At 40.2% G+C, this 19,183-nt stretch overlaps 1 protein-coding gene across 3 annotated transcripts in view; it reads left to right on the top strand.

The window, feature by feature from the left end:
- The window catches only part of disc1 (DISC1 scaffold protein), a 50,825-nt gene extending 34,298 nt beyond the window's left edge, over positions 1–16,527 (top strand). For 2 of the 3 annotated variants that reach the window (XM_086258597.1, XM_086258595.1), the window contains 4 exons: positions 3,782–4,025; positions 5,985–6,029; positions 11,499–11,623; positions 14,543–16,527. In XM_086258597.1, the coding sequence (XP_086114723.1) occupies positions 3,782–4,025; positions 5,985–6,029; positions 11,499–11,623; positions 14,543–14,741 (613 nt within the window). In that variant the 3' untranslated portion in view covers positions 14,742–16,527. Of the gene's footprint in view, positions 1–3,781; positions 4,026–5,051; positions 5,088–5,984; positions 6,030–11,498; positions 11,624–14,542 lie in introns of those variants that run through there. The other variant, XR_015124379.1, reaches the window with a different exon arrangement.
- The last annotated feature ends 2,656 nt before the right edge of the window (positions 16,528–19,183 follow it).

Here is a 19,183-nt window from a genome sequence, read left to right as displayed (position 1 = left end):
TTATTTTATAGCTTTTAGGTTTCCTCAAAAAACAAAAATGCATCAATGATTATATTTCCTTTCTCTCACTTTTCTAAAACAACCAAAAAAGGTGTTCATTTTACCCAGAATATGATTTTTATGTAACAATGAACTATGACTCAAAATCTGAGAAAATATTTCATGCTCTGAACCCGATAACCATAGACTGTATATAAAAGATGGTCTCCGCCACTCCGACTCACGTGTTTTGGACTCCCTTTTTTAAAAGTCAAATTTATCATTTTGACTTAAGTCATGTTAATATTTTCAGAAGGAGAAGTGACTGTATTTTTACAAGAGGGTGAAGTTATAACTTACCAGCTAAAGCACCTAACTTAGTTAGCGTGCTGAATTCATAGACCACATGGGTGCATCGCCTAGACACTGCAAAGGGTTGTAGCCCATTTATGGAAGATTTGCAGTACATACACTGCCTATGGTACCAACAATACTAAAAAAAATAAAACAAGTCCTCTTGGTATTAAAGGTATTGTAAATGTCAGTTCTGGTGACATCTCTACAGTTAATAAAGCACAACAAACCGTGTTAATTGTCAATATTAGATTTTTAAGTCGGATGAGGATATTTGGCAATTTAAAAATATACTGTATAGTATACAGGCTTATATATCCTTCAAACACTTGACAGATAAATAGATTTCTTCAACATTTGTTAGTTGTTATATGTAGTCATTTATGATTTCTTACTAAGATTATATGACACTGCAGTTTAAAAATAATCCTGTTTTATTGTCACAGCAGGTTGCGTAGTGTACACTGGACTCCGATTAGCTGGCTCTTGTGTTTGTGCCGTTCCAAACATTTGTGTTGGGTGAATCATACAACGCCCTCTGGTGGACAAACTATGTAATGTCAACACTCATAACATAATTCAAATGCGTTCCTCCGGTCTCTTCTTTACTTGTTAAATTTTCATTTACCGTCCATTATAAATTTGCTGATACTGACAGACTGGCCAATTACTAATGTCAGTTAGTAGTGCACTAAAAATGACCTACTCCTCAAACAACACTCATAAAGAATATGGTGAAGGAGGTGTTGTTTTTTATGTTATGTTTCTGTACTTAATTCTTTATTTTCTTCAGGTCTGTTTATGCTTTTCCAGTTTGTATGCTAGCTGTTGGCTTTCTTAGCCAGGAAACTTTTGTAAAAGAGATTTTTAAATCTCTTAAAGTCCAACTTTACTGGTTAAATGAAAGATAAATAAAAAACAAAACAAAAAAAGGATAAAAAAATGGTCAAAAGGTCCAGTTCAGTGACTTGCATTGGCTGAGGTAGCACCTAGTAGACAGCTACCAGTTACAGCTCACTGCTTTGGTAGTCAAAGCATGTAATATAATTCATAACATAACGTTAAATAATATTAAAACTTAGAGTTAAATTCACAAAACCTATAGGGACAAAACAAAATAAAACTTGTTTTTTTTCCTGGCTGTAAATAAGGTTATTTCTGCTGTGAAGTTGGACATTTTAACACGGGAGTCAAGGGGATTGACTTGCTTTTGGAGCCAGCATCGAGTGGCCATTTCAGGATATGCAGCTTTTGGCACTTGGTTGTTGGCTTCACTTTTCAGCCCTGGGAAGTTTTTGAATGATGGTCAGACTGGATGTGAACCCATAATGTGCCTCTTCTCTCTTGAGACGTCTAACTGAACCCGCTGGTACCTGCAGGACCCGGTCACTGCCCCGTCGTTTAAAAGTTCCAGCAGATTTATAACCCTTCCTCAGCAGCAGTCTGGATTGAATGCCTTGAGGGGAAACAGGAGTCCTGCCAGTCAGTAGTCCCACAGGGAAGCGAAGATACTATAGAAAGAGAGTGTGCCTGTCTGTTTCTCCTCCTTATTACTGGGCCATCAGCAGCACAGCACGCCCACACCCTGCCGCTGTCAGATGGCAGTCGGAGCGGCTGCCACCAATTAACCCCGTGGGCGACGAGTTCATACCAGCGGGCACCAGGACGCCACCATCACAGGGATGCTTAGGCGCTAACATGTTGTCTGAATTTTCAGCAGACAGAGCCCTAATGCCAGTGCCAGTTGTTTGTAATGAATTGTGGTTGACACTGAAGAGAAGCCGCTTTGATCGATGTGGCCAGCTTTGACATTTTTAGAAGAATTTATGATTTTTATCCCCACAGAGAGTGATTTATGGGCATGTAAGTTAACACATGTGTGCTCACCCATATCTGTGTGTTGCATGTGTTCCTCTCCACTTCGGAAGAGACAAAAAACAATGGCACGGCTCATTGGGTGCATCCCCACCGTAGCAGAATTCAGAGGCAGCGAATTGGTGATGGGGGTGGAGGTGGGGGACTGGGCTGAGCAATTTTTCTATTGTCTGTCTGCCAAATGAAGGTTAGAGAACGACTGAGAGGTGTGCGTTGGCAGGGTACAGAGGTTGGCAGCCCTTTCAGGCAGGAGATGGGCTGGAAAACAAGTGGCATTCAATTTTGGGGATTTTTTTTGGGCGGGTGATTCAACCCTGAGAGAGAGAAGAATGAACAGAGGGAGAGATTAAACAATGTCATCTGGGTGCATTTTGCCTTTGAGTTTGTTTATATATCACGGAGAATGAGCCACTGTGCACTTTTCAGGTGAAAATACTATTTTATAAGGGTTTGCATGTGAGTTCAGCAAATGACATTGCTGTATTTTCTACCATTGTGAGTCAATCATTTTCAGTTTATGTCTGTGACAGAGTATTTCCTCCTAGGTTGGAATTTGGCATGTGAAGACAGACAGAGGACATTTCTTCCTTTAAGAGATTTGATAAGTCTCCTATAAAGCCATCATCGTCTTCCCTGCATCCTGTCAGCTTTAGTTTGATTTTTCTACATGACATGGATTCACAAAAACAAAGTTGGTGTTAGTTAGTGTGGAAACTGTTGCCTTTTGTGTTTGGTCTAAAAGCCCTAAAATCTATTAAAGGCTCAGAGATCACGGTCATTTGTGAATGTTTAGTTATCTAAAGGTTGCTGAAAGGAGAAGGTCAATAAACAAGAAGATTTTAAAGGTCAGAAGGCCTCAATTGTGACTCAGTGAAGGAGCATTTTATTTAAAGGAAATGGAAAATGGTTTCTGAAAATAAAAAGATCAATGCTTCAATCCTCACAGAGGCAGCGTCTCTCAATCAAGGAATCTCTGTATGTGTGTCTGGTTTTCTTGATAAAAAGTGTATTTGATTGTTTTGATGTAGTGTATGAGGTAATCTGGATGAAGTGTGGTGTCATTTTGGGCATTTTCCCCAAGTTTATATATATATATAGAAACCTCTGCTTGTCGTGACATTTACCTTTGCTTGTTTTGTGTGATCAGCTTAACCTAAATAATGGAACAATGAGATAAAAGTCCCTGGGCCTTATGTTTGACACATGCCTCTGCGGTGATGCGAGTGATGTGCATCAATGTATTATTTTAACATTCTTTTATAGCACACTACATTTTATTTAATAGCTTAACATATAAGATTGTATTTATGTATTTGATTACATGCTACAGTTCAACTATTTGCTATATGTTGTAGTACATTTTTAAAATTTCACATCACTGAATAACATAAAAGAACATACCTGATGTTAGTTTTCCTTCAGCATGCAGACAGCTCCAGATAGCTCTGCTGCTAAAGCCTGTTCTGACCACTTGGACTTTTATGATTTAAATACTGATCTCAAACTTGCACTGAGAGCAAACATCAAGTTCTCTATCAGAATGCATAACATACTTGTCTCCTTCCCTTGCTAGTTATGGGTCTCCCAGCTTGGAGCGAATCTGGGAAGCCGACCTGGAAGCATGTCACCTTTTCCTGCGAGGTCTCCAGTTGCGGACTCCCAGCTGCAGTGGAGCAGACATCGAAGACTTCCCCACTGCAACAGTTTATCCTCCATCCCAGCCAGGCACCAAAGAGGAAGAGGACTGTGCCATGCTGACTGCTTTAGGAGGGCGATGGTGTCCTGAGGCCAACTTACAGAACTCAGAGTTCACTAAGGTAACAGTAAATTGTCTTGTGAAGAGCACACTATGTATAATTCATCTAAACACCTCCGTATAAATGCTGGAATGCTTGACAAAGGCTGGGATTTAGTCTCTTGAATACGAAGGCTTCCCAAGTGACACTTTCAAGCACTGAGGTCTTACATATTTTCTGCACATAACCCATATTTGCCACTGAAAGGTCAAATGAGAACCGTCTGCTTTCAGAAATACTTGCTGTTCTTTACTGTGCTGTGAAATGTAACCTCAAAAAAAAAAAAATCTTCCTGCTCTGTCAGCCTTAGCGCTTGGCTGGAGAGGACAGCTTCAGTTTGTGCATGGAGCCATTGTGAGAGTCTGAGATTCTGCCGACTGCAGTGAGATGAGCAGCAGTCAGTTAGCGCGTTTGCTCGAAGGTATTTCTAAACGAGGAAAATGTGGGCGTGAGGGGGGCAACCGTTTGGAAATACTTTGACTTCCTGATTAAATGCTTTAGTGGGCATGCATGCGTATGTATGTGCGCGTGCACATGTGTGAGTGTGAATTCTCTGTGGCGGTCTATCCCACAGTGAGCTGAGGTCCACTGCCTCAGGGCCGAGTCCGACTCATTCTCTCCTCTTCTCACACTTTCCTCCACCCACGGAGTCTGACTAGTGTGAGATAGGAACAAAGCCAACAGATCCAGCACTGTGTGTGTGTATGTATGTATGTATGTATGTATGTATGTATGTATGTATGTATGTATGTATATATATATATATATATATATATATATGGATGGATTGTGCTTCCAAGTACAAACCTTCGTTCTTTTTGGATCTAATATACAGGAAGCTGTAGGGTTTCATTGCCATGTTTAATTCTGCCGCTGTTGCAACCTGTTCAGCTTCTCTCACAGACCTGTCCTTAGCATGCATAAACACACAGTTTTCATTAATGTCTTCTTCTTTCCTGCCTTTCCTTGACCGCATATGATAAACTGCATGAATCTATTTTCTGCTCCCCCTTTTGTCTTTCTTTGCTTTTCTTTCTCCTCCTAAAGCCTGGAACCTCCTAACATTTTACCAAGAACTAAAAGGTGAGACAGCCAGCCATTTCTCTCTTTTGTCCTCTTCCTGTGAGCTGTGTTTTCTGTGTAATCCCTCCGCCTGAAACCCAGTGTAGCAAAATACACCCTGTAATATTTATGTTGGGTATGACTTTATCTTTGAATTTCTTTGCAACAATTACAATAAAAAGCTTTTTGGCATGTAAAAACGTTTAATCTTTATATGAAGACTTTTAAGAATAACCTTCCTGTTGTCGCTTATAGAAATAGAAGAGGCACGTTCAGTGGGTACTGTTTTCGTTCGGCAGCAAACATTATTTTAGCTTGGTAGATATGAGTGTTTTCATCTCAAAGCAACAAACAATAAAAGAGGAGCTTGAAGCTGGTTAATCTTTACAATCTGCACCTCGAAAACTGTGTGAGGCAGATTGTACGCTGCTGCGAGATGTGATTAGAGATAGCAGTGGCAATCCAGTTTATATGAGTTGTTTAAAACTGCAGCATTTGAAACCAATCAGATACTGTGTGAAGAGTTATGGATGGGTCAGTTGTGTTTGCCTCAGAGTAAAGTAAAAAGGCTCTTTTGAATTTAGAATAATAATTAAAACTTTGCTGATTATTTGTTTTCACTCTGCTTTTTAAAACCACAAACAATATGTTAGCCTCCAGTAGGTAGAGTAATTACTTTTCCTTAGTGAAGAATGTAAAATTACATACTTTGAATGCTAACAAAAAAACCCTGCAATACAAACGAGTCTGTTAATCTATTTTCTTGTTGTCAGTTTTGCTGATGAGTAATTACAGCCTCCTTGCATTATGATGATGCTGCACACATACAGTACACAGCCGACATAATTGTATTTTTAATAATTCATGAGCAGGCTTACGACTGTGTGGCCTCAACAAATGTTCCCATTTTTGTTGCAGAAGCTGGAGGAGTTTTTGTTCTGCATGGAGGATAGTCACCCAGAGGTGCGTGATGCTAACACTATCACTGTGTGGTTCAATGTTATCAGTACAATGCTAACATTATCAACAACATGACCCCTGTCACCTGTTTCACCATCTACGTGAGAGGCACCATGTCTTTTTTGCAACATGTTTTTTATGACTGTTACTTATGAGGGATAAGTAACAGTCAATTTTGAGTTTATTTAATAGAAAAAAAAAGGATATTCTATTCATATGTACAGATCGCTTAATTCTGCTGCTGGCAAACTAATGCATCCTCATGAACATTGAATTAATCTGTTAAAAATGCAGAAGGGCAGGTTTTGTGGTATCTACCATGTTGTCCTGCTATCTTGAATACAATTTATGCATGTGGCCACGGACTGGCATTTGTGTGCAGAGGAGGCAGATTTTAAATTGCGTCCAAGCCTTCAAACTCCAGATATGAAGGATCATCCTTATTGTCAGCCAGCTAATGTTAGGGTTGAAATTGCACTTCTCTTTTGGTAAACAGTTTGGTTACATTGTCACATTGTATAAGAGGTTATTTGCCATTCCAAGTCCAGGAATGTTAGATCCACTTAAAAAAATATATCACTAACCTTGGCTAACAGCAGCTAACCTCGGCTAACAGCAGCTAACCTCGGCTAACAGCAGCTAACAGAGGCTAACAGCAGCTAACAGAGGCTAACAGCAGCTAACAGAGGCTAACAGCAGCTAACAGAGGCTAACAGCAGCTAACAGAGGCTAACAGCAGCAAAAACAACAGCGCTTGCTGACACAAAAGTACATCATGTCTTCAAAAACCCACCTCATTGTTGCTGTTGTTGGACAGAAGTGAGCTTTGCTGACTCATCGATTCCTTTTCACAAAGCTTTACAGCCTCCTTAAGTAGATGTGGACGTTTCTCATCCAGCACTGGCAGCTGAGGTAAACAGTAGGCAGAAAGCCTACTGAGCAAAAACTGTGGTTTGGAGTCATTTTGCTGTGAGATCAACAGTGTCCATAGATTTTCAGGTGACTCTTGGTAAAAATATAAAATTTAGGAAAGTATTAAACTGAAAAATATCTTTTTTTTAAACATTTTTTATTTCCCGATTTGCTGGCAAATGTTGATATTATTTAAATATTTTACAATAGTGTGTACAAAACAGTCTAGATTTAAGGTTAATCTCTGGGCTGAATATAACATGTTTGTCCTACAGTGGCCACCATAGTTAGGATTACGCGCTTTAATTGGGAACGGTAAGAAAACAGAATTAACTTAATTGGAATCTGCATCTTAGTGACATCTAGTGGTGAGATTTTACACACTGTAACTTTATGTTTGAATTTACACAAGGTCACACAGCCACACAGTGGCTCAGTAAACGGTGGCACTCGCAGGAATTCAAACCAGTAAATGACGCATGTCATGTTTAACAGGTTCTCAATGCTACAACCTGCATTACCAGTGATAACATTTCACCCAAAGCTTCTATCAAACATTGGCTCAGTTACCTTCTAAAATCTATTTTAAGAGACAGCATCAATTTACATGAAATTTTAACTGTGGCGCTGTAGAAGTGAGAAGCCTTCCCCTTTTCTAACTTTATATGACATTACATGTAGTTATTAAAAAGCCAGATACCCTAAAATAGGTAATTACAATAAAGTACAGCGACATTACAGTGATACATCACTGAGTCAGATGATGTGATAGCTGTTTAATGGCATCTTTCCAGTGATGGTGTTGTGATAGCATCGGGAGGAGCTCGATTCTCTGCCTCGCCCAGAGCGTCTGACCTCTTTCTCCTTTCCATAATGACTTTAAGTAAATGATTTCCACTTAGCTGCTGCCCTGCTGCCACAATGGAGATTGATTGGTGTGTGTGAGTTTGTGTGGTCATGTGTGTTGCTACTGTTTTCTTCTAACCTCTACTAATTGTTCTTTTATCCTTTCAAGGTCCTTGCATATGTCTTGTTACACTCACCCATAGTTCTGAACAACAGTAGATACATCATTAAACTGGAATGTTGAATGGTTTCTGTTGAGATTTGTTTGACTGCTTTGCAACAGGTTCCTACATCATACCTCGTATTACAGGAGCTACTGTATACTAATGGTTGTTTTATAATGTTTAACACTGCATTGCTTTTCCACCTCTGAAATGAAATGTATCACTTTGTAGGCACAAATGAAGAAGCACACGTACTGTTGGATGTCAGTCAAGCTACAGGTTTAGAAGATCATTGCCAAACAAACATCACAAAGAAAAAACATAGCTTGATGGGTTTTTTTCCCCCAAACTGAACAATTGTGGAGAATCCTGCAGTGTAGGACAGAAGTGCTCAAAAACTGAAGCTGTATTCAAATTCCACTTCACATTTGAATAGCGACAAAATTAAGTATACTCAATCCTGCGCACTATAAAAGGGCTGATTTTTGTAGTTCTTTGTTGATGGCAGCTATTGTCCCACAATGAAAAGCAAAATCATTAAGGTCAGGTAGAAATGACAGTTACAGCTCTAGAAAGATGAGGGGAAAAGGAAAGAAAAGATTTTTCTTTGTTTTGGCAAAGCTTATTTGAGTGACATCCCCAAAGTTACCGTCAGCTTGGTGTTAAACATTACAGACATTGTAAACTTTGCTTTTAGGAAAAAGTAAAATAGAGCCCAAGTTTCTACTGCCACATTCAAAGTCACTTGAAACACCTCTCTACCCCATTCTGATCCTCGATTTGAACTTCAACGTAAACCGCAAAATAAGGAAATGATTTACAGCTTTGTCTAATTTCTTTATGGTTTAGATTTTGGGACAGCTGTGTGCATTTATGGCACGTCTGGGAAGCATTTGAACATATGATGCATGCCGACTTTTTGGGGCTCAACCTACATACTGCCTTGAGAATATGTAATAAAATAACTGCAGTACTGAATTCTCTTATTACTGCACATATTTGTATACAATGTTCCTTTGCAGACGTATTTGCTGGTAAGGATTAGTGTTGAAACCTAAGAAGCAACCTTTCACATTACAAGGGAGCTGCAACTTGAATATACCAGAAATTGATCATTGTTAAGAAAAGTAACTTAGAAAGTACTTCAAGTATGAGCTAATAGCTTTCCTTCAGCAGCGGTGTCGTGGATGTGCGTAACTTGCAGGCTGCTGTTCACTGAGAGACACCTATTTTTTTGGCATTTTACTGTGACGATGTCCTTGAACGTTTCACCTCCAAATTTGAAATAAGATTTCTGTAACTTCCACTGCAGACAGCTGGCTACCAAAAGGTAGGAGAGAAATAGAACCCGTGTGAATGCAGGGACCAAAAGACAAGACAACACACTAAAGGTTCTTATACGAAATTTGTTTGATGTATTTTTGATGTGTTTTCCAGTACATAAAAAAAGTACTTAACGCATTAACGAGGCTAAAATCTTGATTTACGTTTGATCTGCTGTTTACAATATGCTGCAAAATACAGACTTTTACCTCCTGCTGAACTTGTTTGGCATGAACCGCCGTATTACTGGCCTTTCATTTATATTCATTTAGTTTTTATTATTATTATTTTTTTTATAAAAAAGTCAGGCACTCCAAGTTTCTTATTTAAAATAAATTAACCACTGTATTTTTTAAGCAAATACTGCCTTGAGTGCTATGCCAGTGCAATAATATTGCTTTGTATTGTCCGCCTGGTGCAAAGTGGGTAGAACAGCACCCATGGGAGCATGCACAATTACCTGCTGCCTCTCACTCATTATTGCTTAAATAATCATACAACTGCATACATGAGTTTGAATATTGAATTCCTAAATAATTTCCTCAACACCACGCTCCCCCAGTCTGCTTTGTTTACTTTGGTTTAATAACATTAGCGCTAATGTACAACAGAAATCAACACGCCAATACACGCAAGCCTGCGATTCTATTATGCAAATTGACATGTCGGTGAAATCTGTCGCCTTGTTTGTCAAAGGCAGAGATAGCGAAGAAAGCTGTTTTGATCACCACCTGGAGCAACATTACAATTTGTGATTTTATTTTATTCTTTTAAAGATTTTGTTTTTGTTTTAATGGCTTTTAAACAACCTGTCAGGCGTGTCTTTTAAAGAGTGTCATTCTGCACGGGGAGCTTTTGTTTTCTGTTCTGTGGTTGTATTGACTTTACAAAAGCTGACTGAAGGCTGGAAAGTAAAGAATCAATTAGCTACACAAACCCAGGGCCCTTATCTGCTGGAGAAGCCCCTAACCTGGATAAACAAACAGCTCACTGAATCTGTTGAGGGGAAAAGATCCAGGACGAGGTGAAGTGAAGCCAGAGGAGAGACTTGTGACAGTGATCGTTTGTTCATTCAAAGTTCCTCAAGCGCTAAAATATCTTTTCTCTGAATGCTGTTTTCTGTGGGCCTCTCTGCATTGAAAAAATCTCGCTTAATTCCTTAATTGTGTCAGGATGTCTCGCACATATTGCCGCCCCCAACACTTGCTGTTGTGGTACGTTTCTTTTCTGGTGTTACATCATCCAGAGTGGGAGAGCTATTCCAGGGCAGAGACCAGAGACGCAACTTTTCAGTGATTGTTCTGACACCTCTGAGCTGCAGGGAGTTGATTTTTTTTTTCTTTTTCTTTTAACCTGCAGCTATGAGTCAGATTAGACTCTTTGTGTTGTTTAAGGAGAACACTGAGTCTGTGTGCGTGTGTGTGTCTGTTTGCTTGAAGTGAGTGTGCGTGTACTCTTGGGTGTGCGTTTGTGTTCTCTATGCTTGATAAGAGAGAAGAAACTAGGACACAATGTCTGCAAAGGGGGCTGTTCTAATTATGGCCAGCGTTGCTCCCCGAATGCTCTGCCCTACTGCACTCTGAACTTCCACCAACCTGACATCCCTGCCATTCTTCAAAATGCACCCAGCCTTGTAGCATCATGTAATATGCAGATATCTCTTAATGTTGTAAACACTGCCCCTCTAGGTGTGTGTTTGCGAATAAACGCTTTTTGTTGCACATTAACTGAGACTTGCAAGTGGTTAGAATGGCAAAAAAACGTTAGCTGCTATAATAAAAAAAAATCTGTTAATAAACAGAGTCATCTGAATGAAGAGCATACTGTAGTTGGTAAATATAAATATATAAACATGTCAGTGTGTGAGCCTGCAAACAGTTCATCTAACCCAGGGCAACATGAAGCACGATGATAACTTTGAGGTTTATTGTTTGTCGCAGTTTTAATGCTGCATTATACACATGCAAACACGGTTTGTCATTTTTATCAGGCAAGGAGGGGCTAATAAAAAAACTGCCCAGTTGCATTATGGAAGCTGTAGCCAATGTTTTTGTAGCTTGGTGCATGTTACTTTCTAGGAGACAGAAATCTTCTGTGAATTTCCCAACTCTTTGCTTTTCTTTGGTTGAACTACATCAGATTAGCACAAGTTTTGATCATTGTCAGTATCAGAGGCTTATATTTGAACAACTTCCCTTGTTGACCCTTCATGTCTTCTCTTACCCAGGATGGGTGCAGCGACACTGGGGCTACCGAACTGACGGAGCGCTGTGAGCAGATCAGTAACAGGCTGATGTCCTTGGAAGATGAACTGCAGATGGCCATACTGAATCGGGATCAGGCCCTCACCCATATCCTTTAAATTAACTGTAAATATACATCATGCTACAGTCACAGTGGGGAAAACAGTGGCTGGAGCCTGTGGCACAAACATAATCATTGCTGCTGTGGGTGTTGAACTTCCAGTGTTTTTGAAATGGTTGTTTGGAAAAGATCCAGGTCTCTTACAACTTATAGTCAGTTGCTGTCTACAGAGCAACATTGGTGCATCAAATGGCAATAAGACAGAGTCAGTGTGCTATTAGTTTGCAACTGAATGGGGTCAAGTTGGCACTTACAGTCTGTTTCTGATAATAGGGCAATTAATTGTGAAAGATCAGTGCAATTCACAAATCTGTTGCCAACATTAATTACTACATTTAGAGTCCAGCCAGAGTCTCACAGATATGAAACAGAAAATTGCAGCACAAATAGTGATATAGTTGCTCCAGGACAGCAATATAATTGCAAATTACATGGGTGCTGGCTAGCCCTGCTTTTATATAAGAATATTTGAGTTGAGTCCGGTTTTATAAATTAGTTGCACTCATTGATTTAGAGCAGCGGTCCCCAACCCCCGGGAACGGACCGGTACCGATCCGTGACTTGTTTGGTACCGGGCTGCAAAAGTTGAGGCTCCGGTGTGAAATTTGTGGTTTTCAGGGTTTTTATCGGTTTTCAGCGTTATTTTTTTATAATCGTTTTTATCGTTAACTCTGTTTCCCTGGGTCTTTTCCGGTGTGTTATAAATAAATCTTCTTTTTTTGGTACCGCTACTGGTTTTATTTTGTTGTATTTATGTGCGACACCTTAAAGGCCGGTCCGTGAAAATATTGTCAGACATAAACCAGCGCAAAAAAGGTTGGGGACCGCTAGTTTAGAGTGGCTCAGATTGATTGTGACATGCTGACTAAGTTCCTCTGTTAGATTGACATTATTTGTAAACCTTTACCAATCAGTCTGAGAGTGATTGCAGTCAGCCTGATTTGAACCACCAAGTTTTCCTAGTTGCAATGAGTTCGCTGTCCTATATTACTCTTGCATGACTGACCTGATAATTCACACCTTGGGGTCAGTTATGTGTGTCTGTCCATTTATCTGAAACACCTAGTTTTCCTCAAGACCTTCCAACTCTCCAAAGTACACATTCAAACTACCTTGCTTAACTGCTGACTGACTGATGTTTGCGTTTTGTGACGTTACCATTCAATGAAAAAGGAAGAAAAAATCAGCCTGTCTAATCTGACATTATTTGTCCATTCAACTTCAAATGTAAGCTGGGTGCACAGGATTTTTCTCGACAGGTTGGAAGTGCCAGCTGCAAAATGAAACGGTAAATGTCCATGTGAGGTTATTAGAGGGCCGCTGATGCGGGCTGCCAGTCACCATGGGCTGAGATTAAAGCTGGTCGACAGGGGCAGTGCCGCAGCAGATAGAAGAATGTCACTGTAATGACTCCCCGTCATATCTTAACGTCTATTCTCCAAGCTGACCCTCCCTCTCTTCACCCGTCCTCACCGCCCCTCCCTTTCTCCATTTGCCCACTTCCACTTGCTGGATGTGGTTTGCAGGAAATTACAATATCCATGATAATGACTCAAATCAAACTGTTGAAGCTGATTACAGGTCACAATACATCATTTTCTGTGCTAATTAGAAGGCTGATTGGAAATAGATTAGTGTATTTTTCTCGCTCCACTTTTCCCCTCTGCATGGTGGGCGTATTAAGACAGAATCAAAAGGTAATATTTCAACATTGGCGTGGTGAAAATTTGCCACCTTTACCTGCTGTTGCTTAGTTTCTGTAACGTCCAATTTTTCTGTGCTGGACAGTATTTAATTGTGTATTTAATTTGGCGATCTCTAGAACCAGTGTGTTCTGCAGTGCCCCCCTCCCCGGCTCTTTTTGTTGATCTGTGGTTAGTCTGCTTTTATATCTTTTTAGAGCATCCCCCACTGTACTGTCAGGGGCCAGCACAGACCCTGTTTGCATGATTTCAATGCAGCCTGGCAGTCGGAGATAGACAGAGACCGGCGCACCTCTTTCCACCTCTCTGCTCTCATGTCCTTATGTGTCACTTATTTCTGATATTTGAAGTCACTGCACTCGTGCAGAACTGCAGTGGACACTTGAGGACAGTATTGTCGGTTTGCAAGGAAAATTGAACAGAAACTGAACTAGCGATGCTGGGACTGTTGCCATAGTGACAGTACGATCAAAACGGCAGTGTCTAAGGGTCTTAATTGAGTCCCTGCTCTCAATAACAGGAGGTGTATGGACAACCGCGGAGACTGGGATTGAAGAAAATGAAGACGAGGGTGGGCAAAATCCTGTCGGTGTTTGTGGTTAGTTTTAAGGGTTTTTAAGATCATTCTGAGCAGTTTCTTCCCATTTGTCGAACCCTCTGCAGTATTCATGAAAAGCTCTTTAATAGCTGTTTAATTATGAATGAGGACAATCTGTGTCCATTCAGACAGCAAAACGAGCCATCAGGCCCCATCTGCCATCAAAGCCATCCCTTTGATTTGCCACTTAAGCTGGACACTCACACGATTAATTTGAGTTTCTAAGCAGGTTAAACAATCCCCCTCCTGTTGACAGCCTCTATCCCGTTTCATTGATGGTTTATGAATAATTTAGCTGGGCAGTCTGTTTGCTTGGGTCCCCACATTGCCACCCAGCCTCACGGTTGAGACGAGCTCATGAATAGCGAATAATTGGATGGGGTTAAATTGAGTATGACTCGATGATCTGTCCCGATAATCCGCTCGTGGGCCAAAATCGGAGATTGATGACTTCATCACGTTATGGCTGTCCGCTGCTATTGCCATTAACCGTCAGGGGGCACACATCAGGGCACATGTGACATATTTGTCTGTTGGCATGCGTTTTATTTACATGTTAATGTGTGTGTGTCTGCAGCAGCATTCTTCCTTAACTCCCTTCGCACAGTCTTTAGAGAAGGAGGTTCAGGAAGTAAAATCCACTTTACAAACCATGCTTGCACAGCTCAAGGTGGAAGAAGAGGACGAGGAGGAAGTGAATGAGTTGGATGACCTCATGAAAAATGGGATTGAGGAGGAGGAAGAGGAGGAGGAGGAGGAGGAGGAGGAGGAGGACCAGTACTTCAGTGACAGCTGGGACATTTGAAATAGATGTTTGCAGTGTTTTATGAGCACTTAAACACAGAATGGCTACCTGATAGGTTGACCTCGGCTTTTACAGTAGAAGTGACCCCATATCCATTTACTGTAAAGCCTCACTCGAAACACTCGACAAGCAGCCGCCGTGGTACTGCTGAAAGTTTCCATCAGATCAGGTCTGTAACTTTTCACCTGCTTCAAAATGAAGAAACGTGATATAAATACAACACACGAGACACTTTCTCCCTTAAAAAGAGTGCCTTTGATGACTAGTTCACATTGAGATGTTTCTTTTTAACCGTTTTCAGATACAGTTTTTTTAAGAAGGTCAAATTTATTTTTCACTTTTTAAGCATTTAAATGTCACCACTTTTGTTACAGTCCCATTTTATAAGCAAGATTTAAAGTCTGTGTAACCCATGGCTGCAAATGAAGGTTTGGTTTGAGTTTTGACCAGACACCAAGCGGACAATCGGAAAACGTTAAAATTTGTTTTCACTGCTAACAGTTTTGCACATAAAATAACATAAAATGTATGCCTATTAATTGTTATTATTATTGTTATTGTTATTATTATTATTATTTTGGTCTGCCAGCCACTTTTGTGTGTGTTCTGAACGACTGGACTTTCTTGTAACTGCGTCCATGAAGTAACTCGTTTGTGGTGCTACAAAAATGTGAGCTAACTTGAACACTTTATTATCTGTGGGTGGAAAATGCAATATTTAGATTTTTCCGTTGTTTTCAAACGACATTGCGTACTTTAGGTTTTTAACATTTTTGTGACATAAAGGACAAATTACATCTACGTAGGAATTATTGAGAGATAAAACATCGGTGGGCACATAAAAGGATTAGAAACTGCTGTTTTTGTTGGGTTTTTTTCCCCCTCTGTTTGCCACTGGTTGTGTTATTTTTTTTTATTCATATTTGTGCTTTCACCTATTATTGAGTTCTGTTTTGTTTTTTTAAATTTACTAAGCAGCTGTACCTTATTTTATATTTATTCCTTCCAGTTTCTCACTAATTACAGCATGTACCGTTCAATGTTGCCTCCTGCTGTTTTCTACTTGCATTGAGTTACAGCCTCTTTATGGATTGTTTTTTTTTCCCCGCTCATAGAAAATTTGCTGGCACGCTGCCAGGCAAGTGAGGGCAGCGGTGACAGGCAGAAGATATCAATACGGTAATAAAGGTCCTAGTGAGGTCTTTGGGGGATACATGGGTTTCTGTTGTTATCTCACCTCAGCAGCAGCGGTGGCTAATTGGTAGGCAGCCTCACGGAGGGCATGTTGAGGGAAAAATGGGATGGGAACGGCACTTTTTTTTCTGATTCTGTGTTTTTTGGAGCGGGGGCTGTTGGGGGATTCTGCTGTGCCACGCTCTGGGCTGTAAACACAGCTGAGCGTTCAGGGGTTTTTCTGCAGAAGCACAATGGGCCGTTCTCACATTACTGCCAGTTTGCCAAACCACTTGCCAAGCTAGAAATCTCCACATCTATCAGCTTCAGACAGAGCCCAGTACACACACACACACACATGCACACCTTCCTGCCAAACACCCCAACCTCATAATTGAATCTATGCTTGCATCATACTGTGCCCCACGTGGCAGCTCTGCTCATAAAATGGTCACAGAGAAAAACCCAGATGGTTTGAAGCAGGCAGGGTGAGATGTTTCTCAATGTAAAATGAAGCATCACGCAGCGTTGGATCCCTTTCTTACAGTTTGGTTGCTAGGATATTGTACCATACCTCGTTATTATAATATATTATTAAAATCGTTCCACCTTTTTCCTGCACAGTCCAGTCAGATCCATCCCTCTTAGTTTCATTCCTTCTCAAGCTTTATAGTTTCTTTCGCGAGTTTAGTCATGCATGGAGAAGTCTGCATAACTGCAGTGTGACAAGAAGACAAATGGGTGGCAATTAAGATTACATTGTGGTAATAAGATGGGAATAATGGGGCTAAATAAGCCATGAGAATGAGTTAATAACAGAGTAATACCAGGAAATTACTAAAGTACTGGAGCAGCACTATAGTGATCACCTTTGCCTCACAGGAAGAAGGTCCTAGGTTTGAATCCAGCCTTTGGCTGAGCCATGCCGTGTGATACTCTGGTTTAGGTTAGTTCGTTATTCTAAATTGACAGAAGATGGACGCATAAATTGATGGATAATAAAGATATAAAAATTGGTGCTATTGGAGTGAATTTGACAACATAAATCTAAGTTTAATATTACCAGCTATCTACTTGGATATTCCCAAGCTTATTACTTTGGTAAGTACATAATATTTTATATATTACCTTTCTAATATCAAACTCTTACCACACTCTTTTAATATTATTTCCATGTACTGCCACCAAAAAATTCATTAGCATGTGAAAATGACATGCAAATGCAGCTGATATTCCATCCCTTGTTTGAATATTTCACTGATTTTATGAAGAATATTCCATGCCCAAAAATAAATGAATGAATGATTTTAGGAATGTGTTTGTATCAGGGGATTTGGGTTCTGGATTTGTTTACTAGATCCCCTGCTGAATTGTTAAGTTGTCTGACAGGTACAGGTACAAACTCTCTGAACCATGGGAGAATCAGAGATCGTGCTGATTTTTCTTTCCTCTCTCGCGCCGCTTCAGTTGGCGTCACAGACACCACTAACGAATTCAAACCGATGTTTTCGGTGTGTTCGCGTCTTTCATATCCTACGCGATCTCGGCATCCTCCTCTGAAACTGACACCGGTGTTCTGTGTGAGCGACTGCGTGTCAGTTCTGGTCACTGAGCCAGTGAATGTAGCTCTACTGAGAGGCCGCGCGGACATGGACCCAGAACTCAGCTCTGTCTGCAAATGGCCCTTTATTTCAGTCTTTCCAGTCGTTTGAGGAGCTCATTCTAATTCACCCTGCACTTCACTCAACTGTTGAATAAATTCAAATGAGCAATTTAACATGAAGAAAATTTCCTGTGGAATTAATAAGCATTTTAAATCAGTTAATTGCAAGTCCTCCCAACTCAAAATCTGCATATTTCTCTCTTAAACCAGTGAAAAAAGATGGGAACAAATGAAAAGCTGAGCAGCAACTACAGAAAATAGCCTGCCTTATTCTTTTTCCTGTGGTCTGGTGTGGATGCAGAAAATCACACTTAATTATAAACACTTTCCCACAGGGAGCTGCAATCTCCCCAGAAACAGCCTGTTTCCCATCACTTACAGTACTGGACAAATATACCCAGAGACACGCTCTTCTGCATTTTGATGTATCACATATACATTCATATGAAGGGGCACAGAAGTCTGGGAGAACATGAGTGGGTGTCCAACAAGTGCCGAACGCAATAAAACTGCACTCATATAAACAAGAGAATGGCACCAAATGCAACATCTTGTATGAAAAGACAATCTTCAGTGATCCAAGCGTGGTATAATTGATATCCTTAATACACATGTGAGTTTGACCTATGGGACTGGTGAATGTTGCATGATGATATTATTATGGCGACAAGAATCCAATGAAGAGTTTATTGCACAGCTGTGACAACAATCAGCTCCGGCAGACCCCATTCCAGCTAACTTAATTTCCAGTGAAAACCAAACAGTCTAAGCTGTTTTCAATAAGCAGTAACACACAGGTAGCATAAAGAATGATAGCAACGGATTAAAAAAACTAAACTCTAATTACAGGAAAGAAATTGAGGTCACGACCACATTTTTGAGGGTGGTTTAACAACCTGAGGAAACTGCATGTTGTGTCCTAAAAGCATACATATGGGGAGTGTTATATTACGGGAAGATTTGCGTATTTTTAGACTCATAATTTAAGGATTCAGACACCCACTCGCAGCTGTAAAGATTTACTTTATGTTTCTGCACAGCAGAGCTTTAACCTAAATCCCAATTTGAGCAACTTTACAGTGAGAGTGCAAACATACATGTTTTTACCTGGATCACAGATGAGAGCACTGAATGACAATAGTTGAAGGTCATCCAGTGTTCAAATATCTGAACCGTGAAACAGAACAACTGACGCTTATCAGTCAGCTCCCAGTCATGCAAGTGGTATCCCCTGGAGTAATTTGACCTCACAGTGATGCTCCAGTAGTGTCAAATTTCACTGTGAAGAAGATCAAAATGTCCATGTTGGGAGATGGACGGCATAACCTTCAACCTCTTAGTCAGAGAGCCCTATTTCAATTTATTTTCATTGATAGCACTTTATAATACATTATAATATATAAAAAAGTGTGTAATTATCCTGTAATTAATGAAATTTCACTCTATTTTATTTGTAATTAAATTTACCTACAAATGTCTGTGAAGGTTCTCAGTCATCCAGGTCATTGCAGTTTAAGAAGCTTGGAAAGAAAAGCCTCTGGACTTCTTTAAGTTGCTTGAAGCCGTTTCGCCTCTCATCTGAGAAGCTTCTTCAGTTCTAGAGTCA

This window comes from Aulonocara sp. 'chitande type north' Nkhata Bay, linkage group LG13 (genome assembly GCF_057382095.1).
Source record: "Aulonocara sp. 'chitande type north' Nkhata Bay isolate Kocher_YH1m ecotype deep benthic linkage group LG13, A_spYH_male_GT1.1, whole genome shotgun sequence".
NCBI classification, from domain to species: Eukaryota; Metazoa; Chordata; class Actinopteri; order Cichliformes; family Cichlidae; genus Aulonocara; species Aulonocara sp. 'chitande type north' Nkhata Bay.
This window is presented reverse-complemented; position numbering and strand designations above follow the sequence as displayed.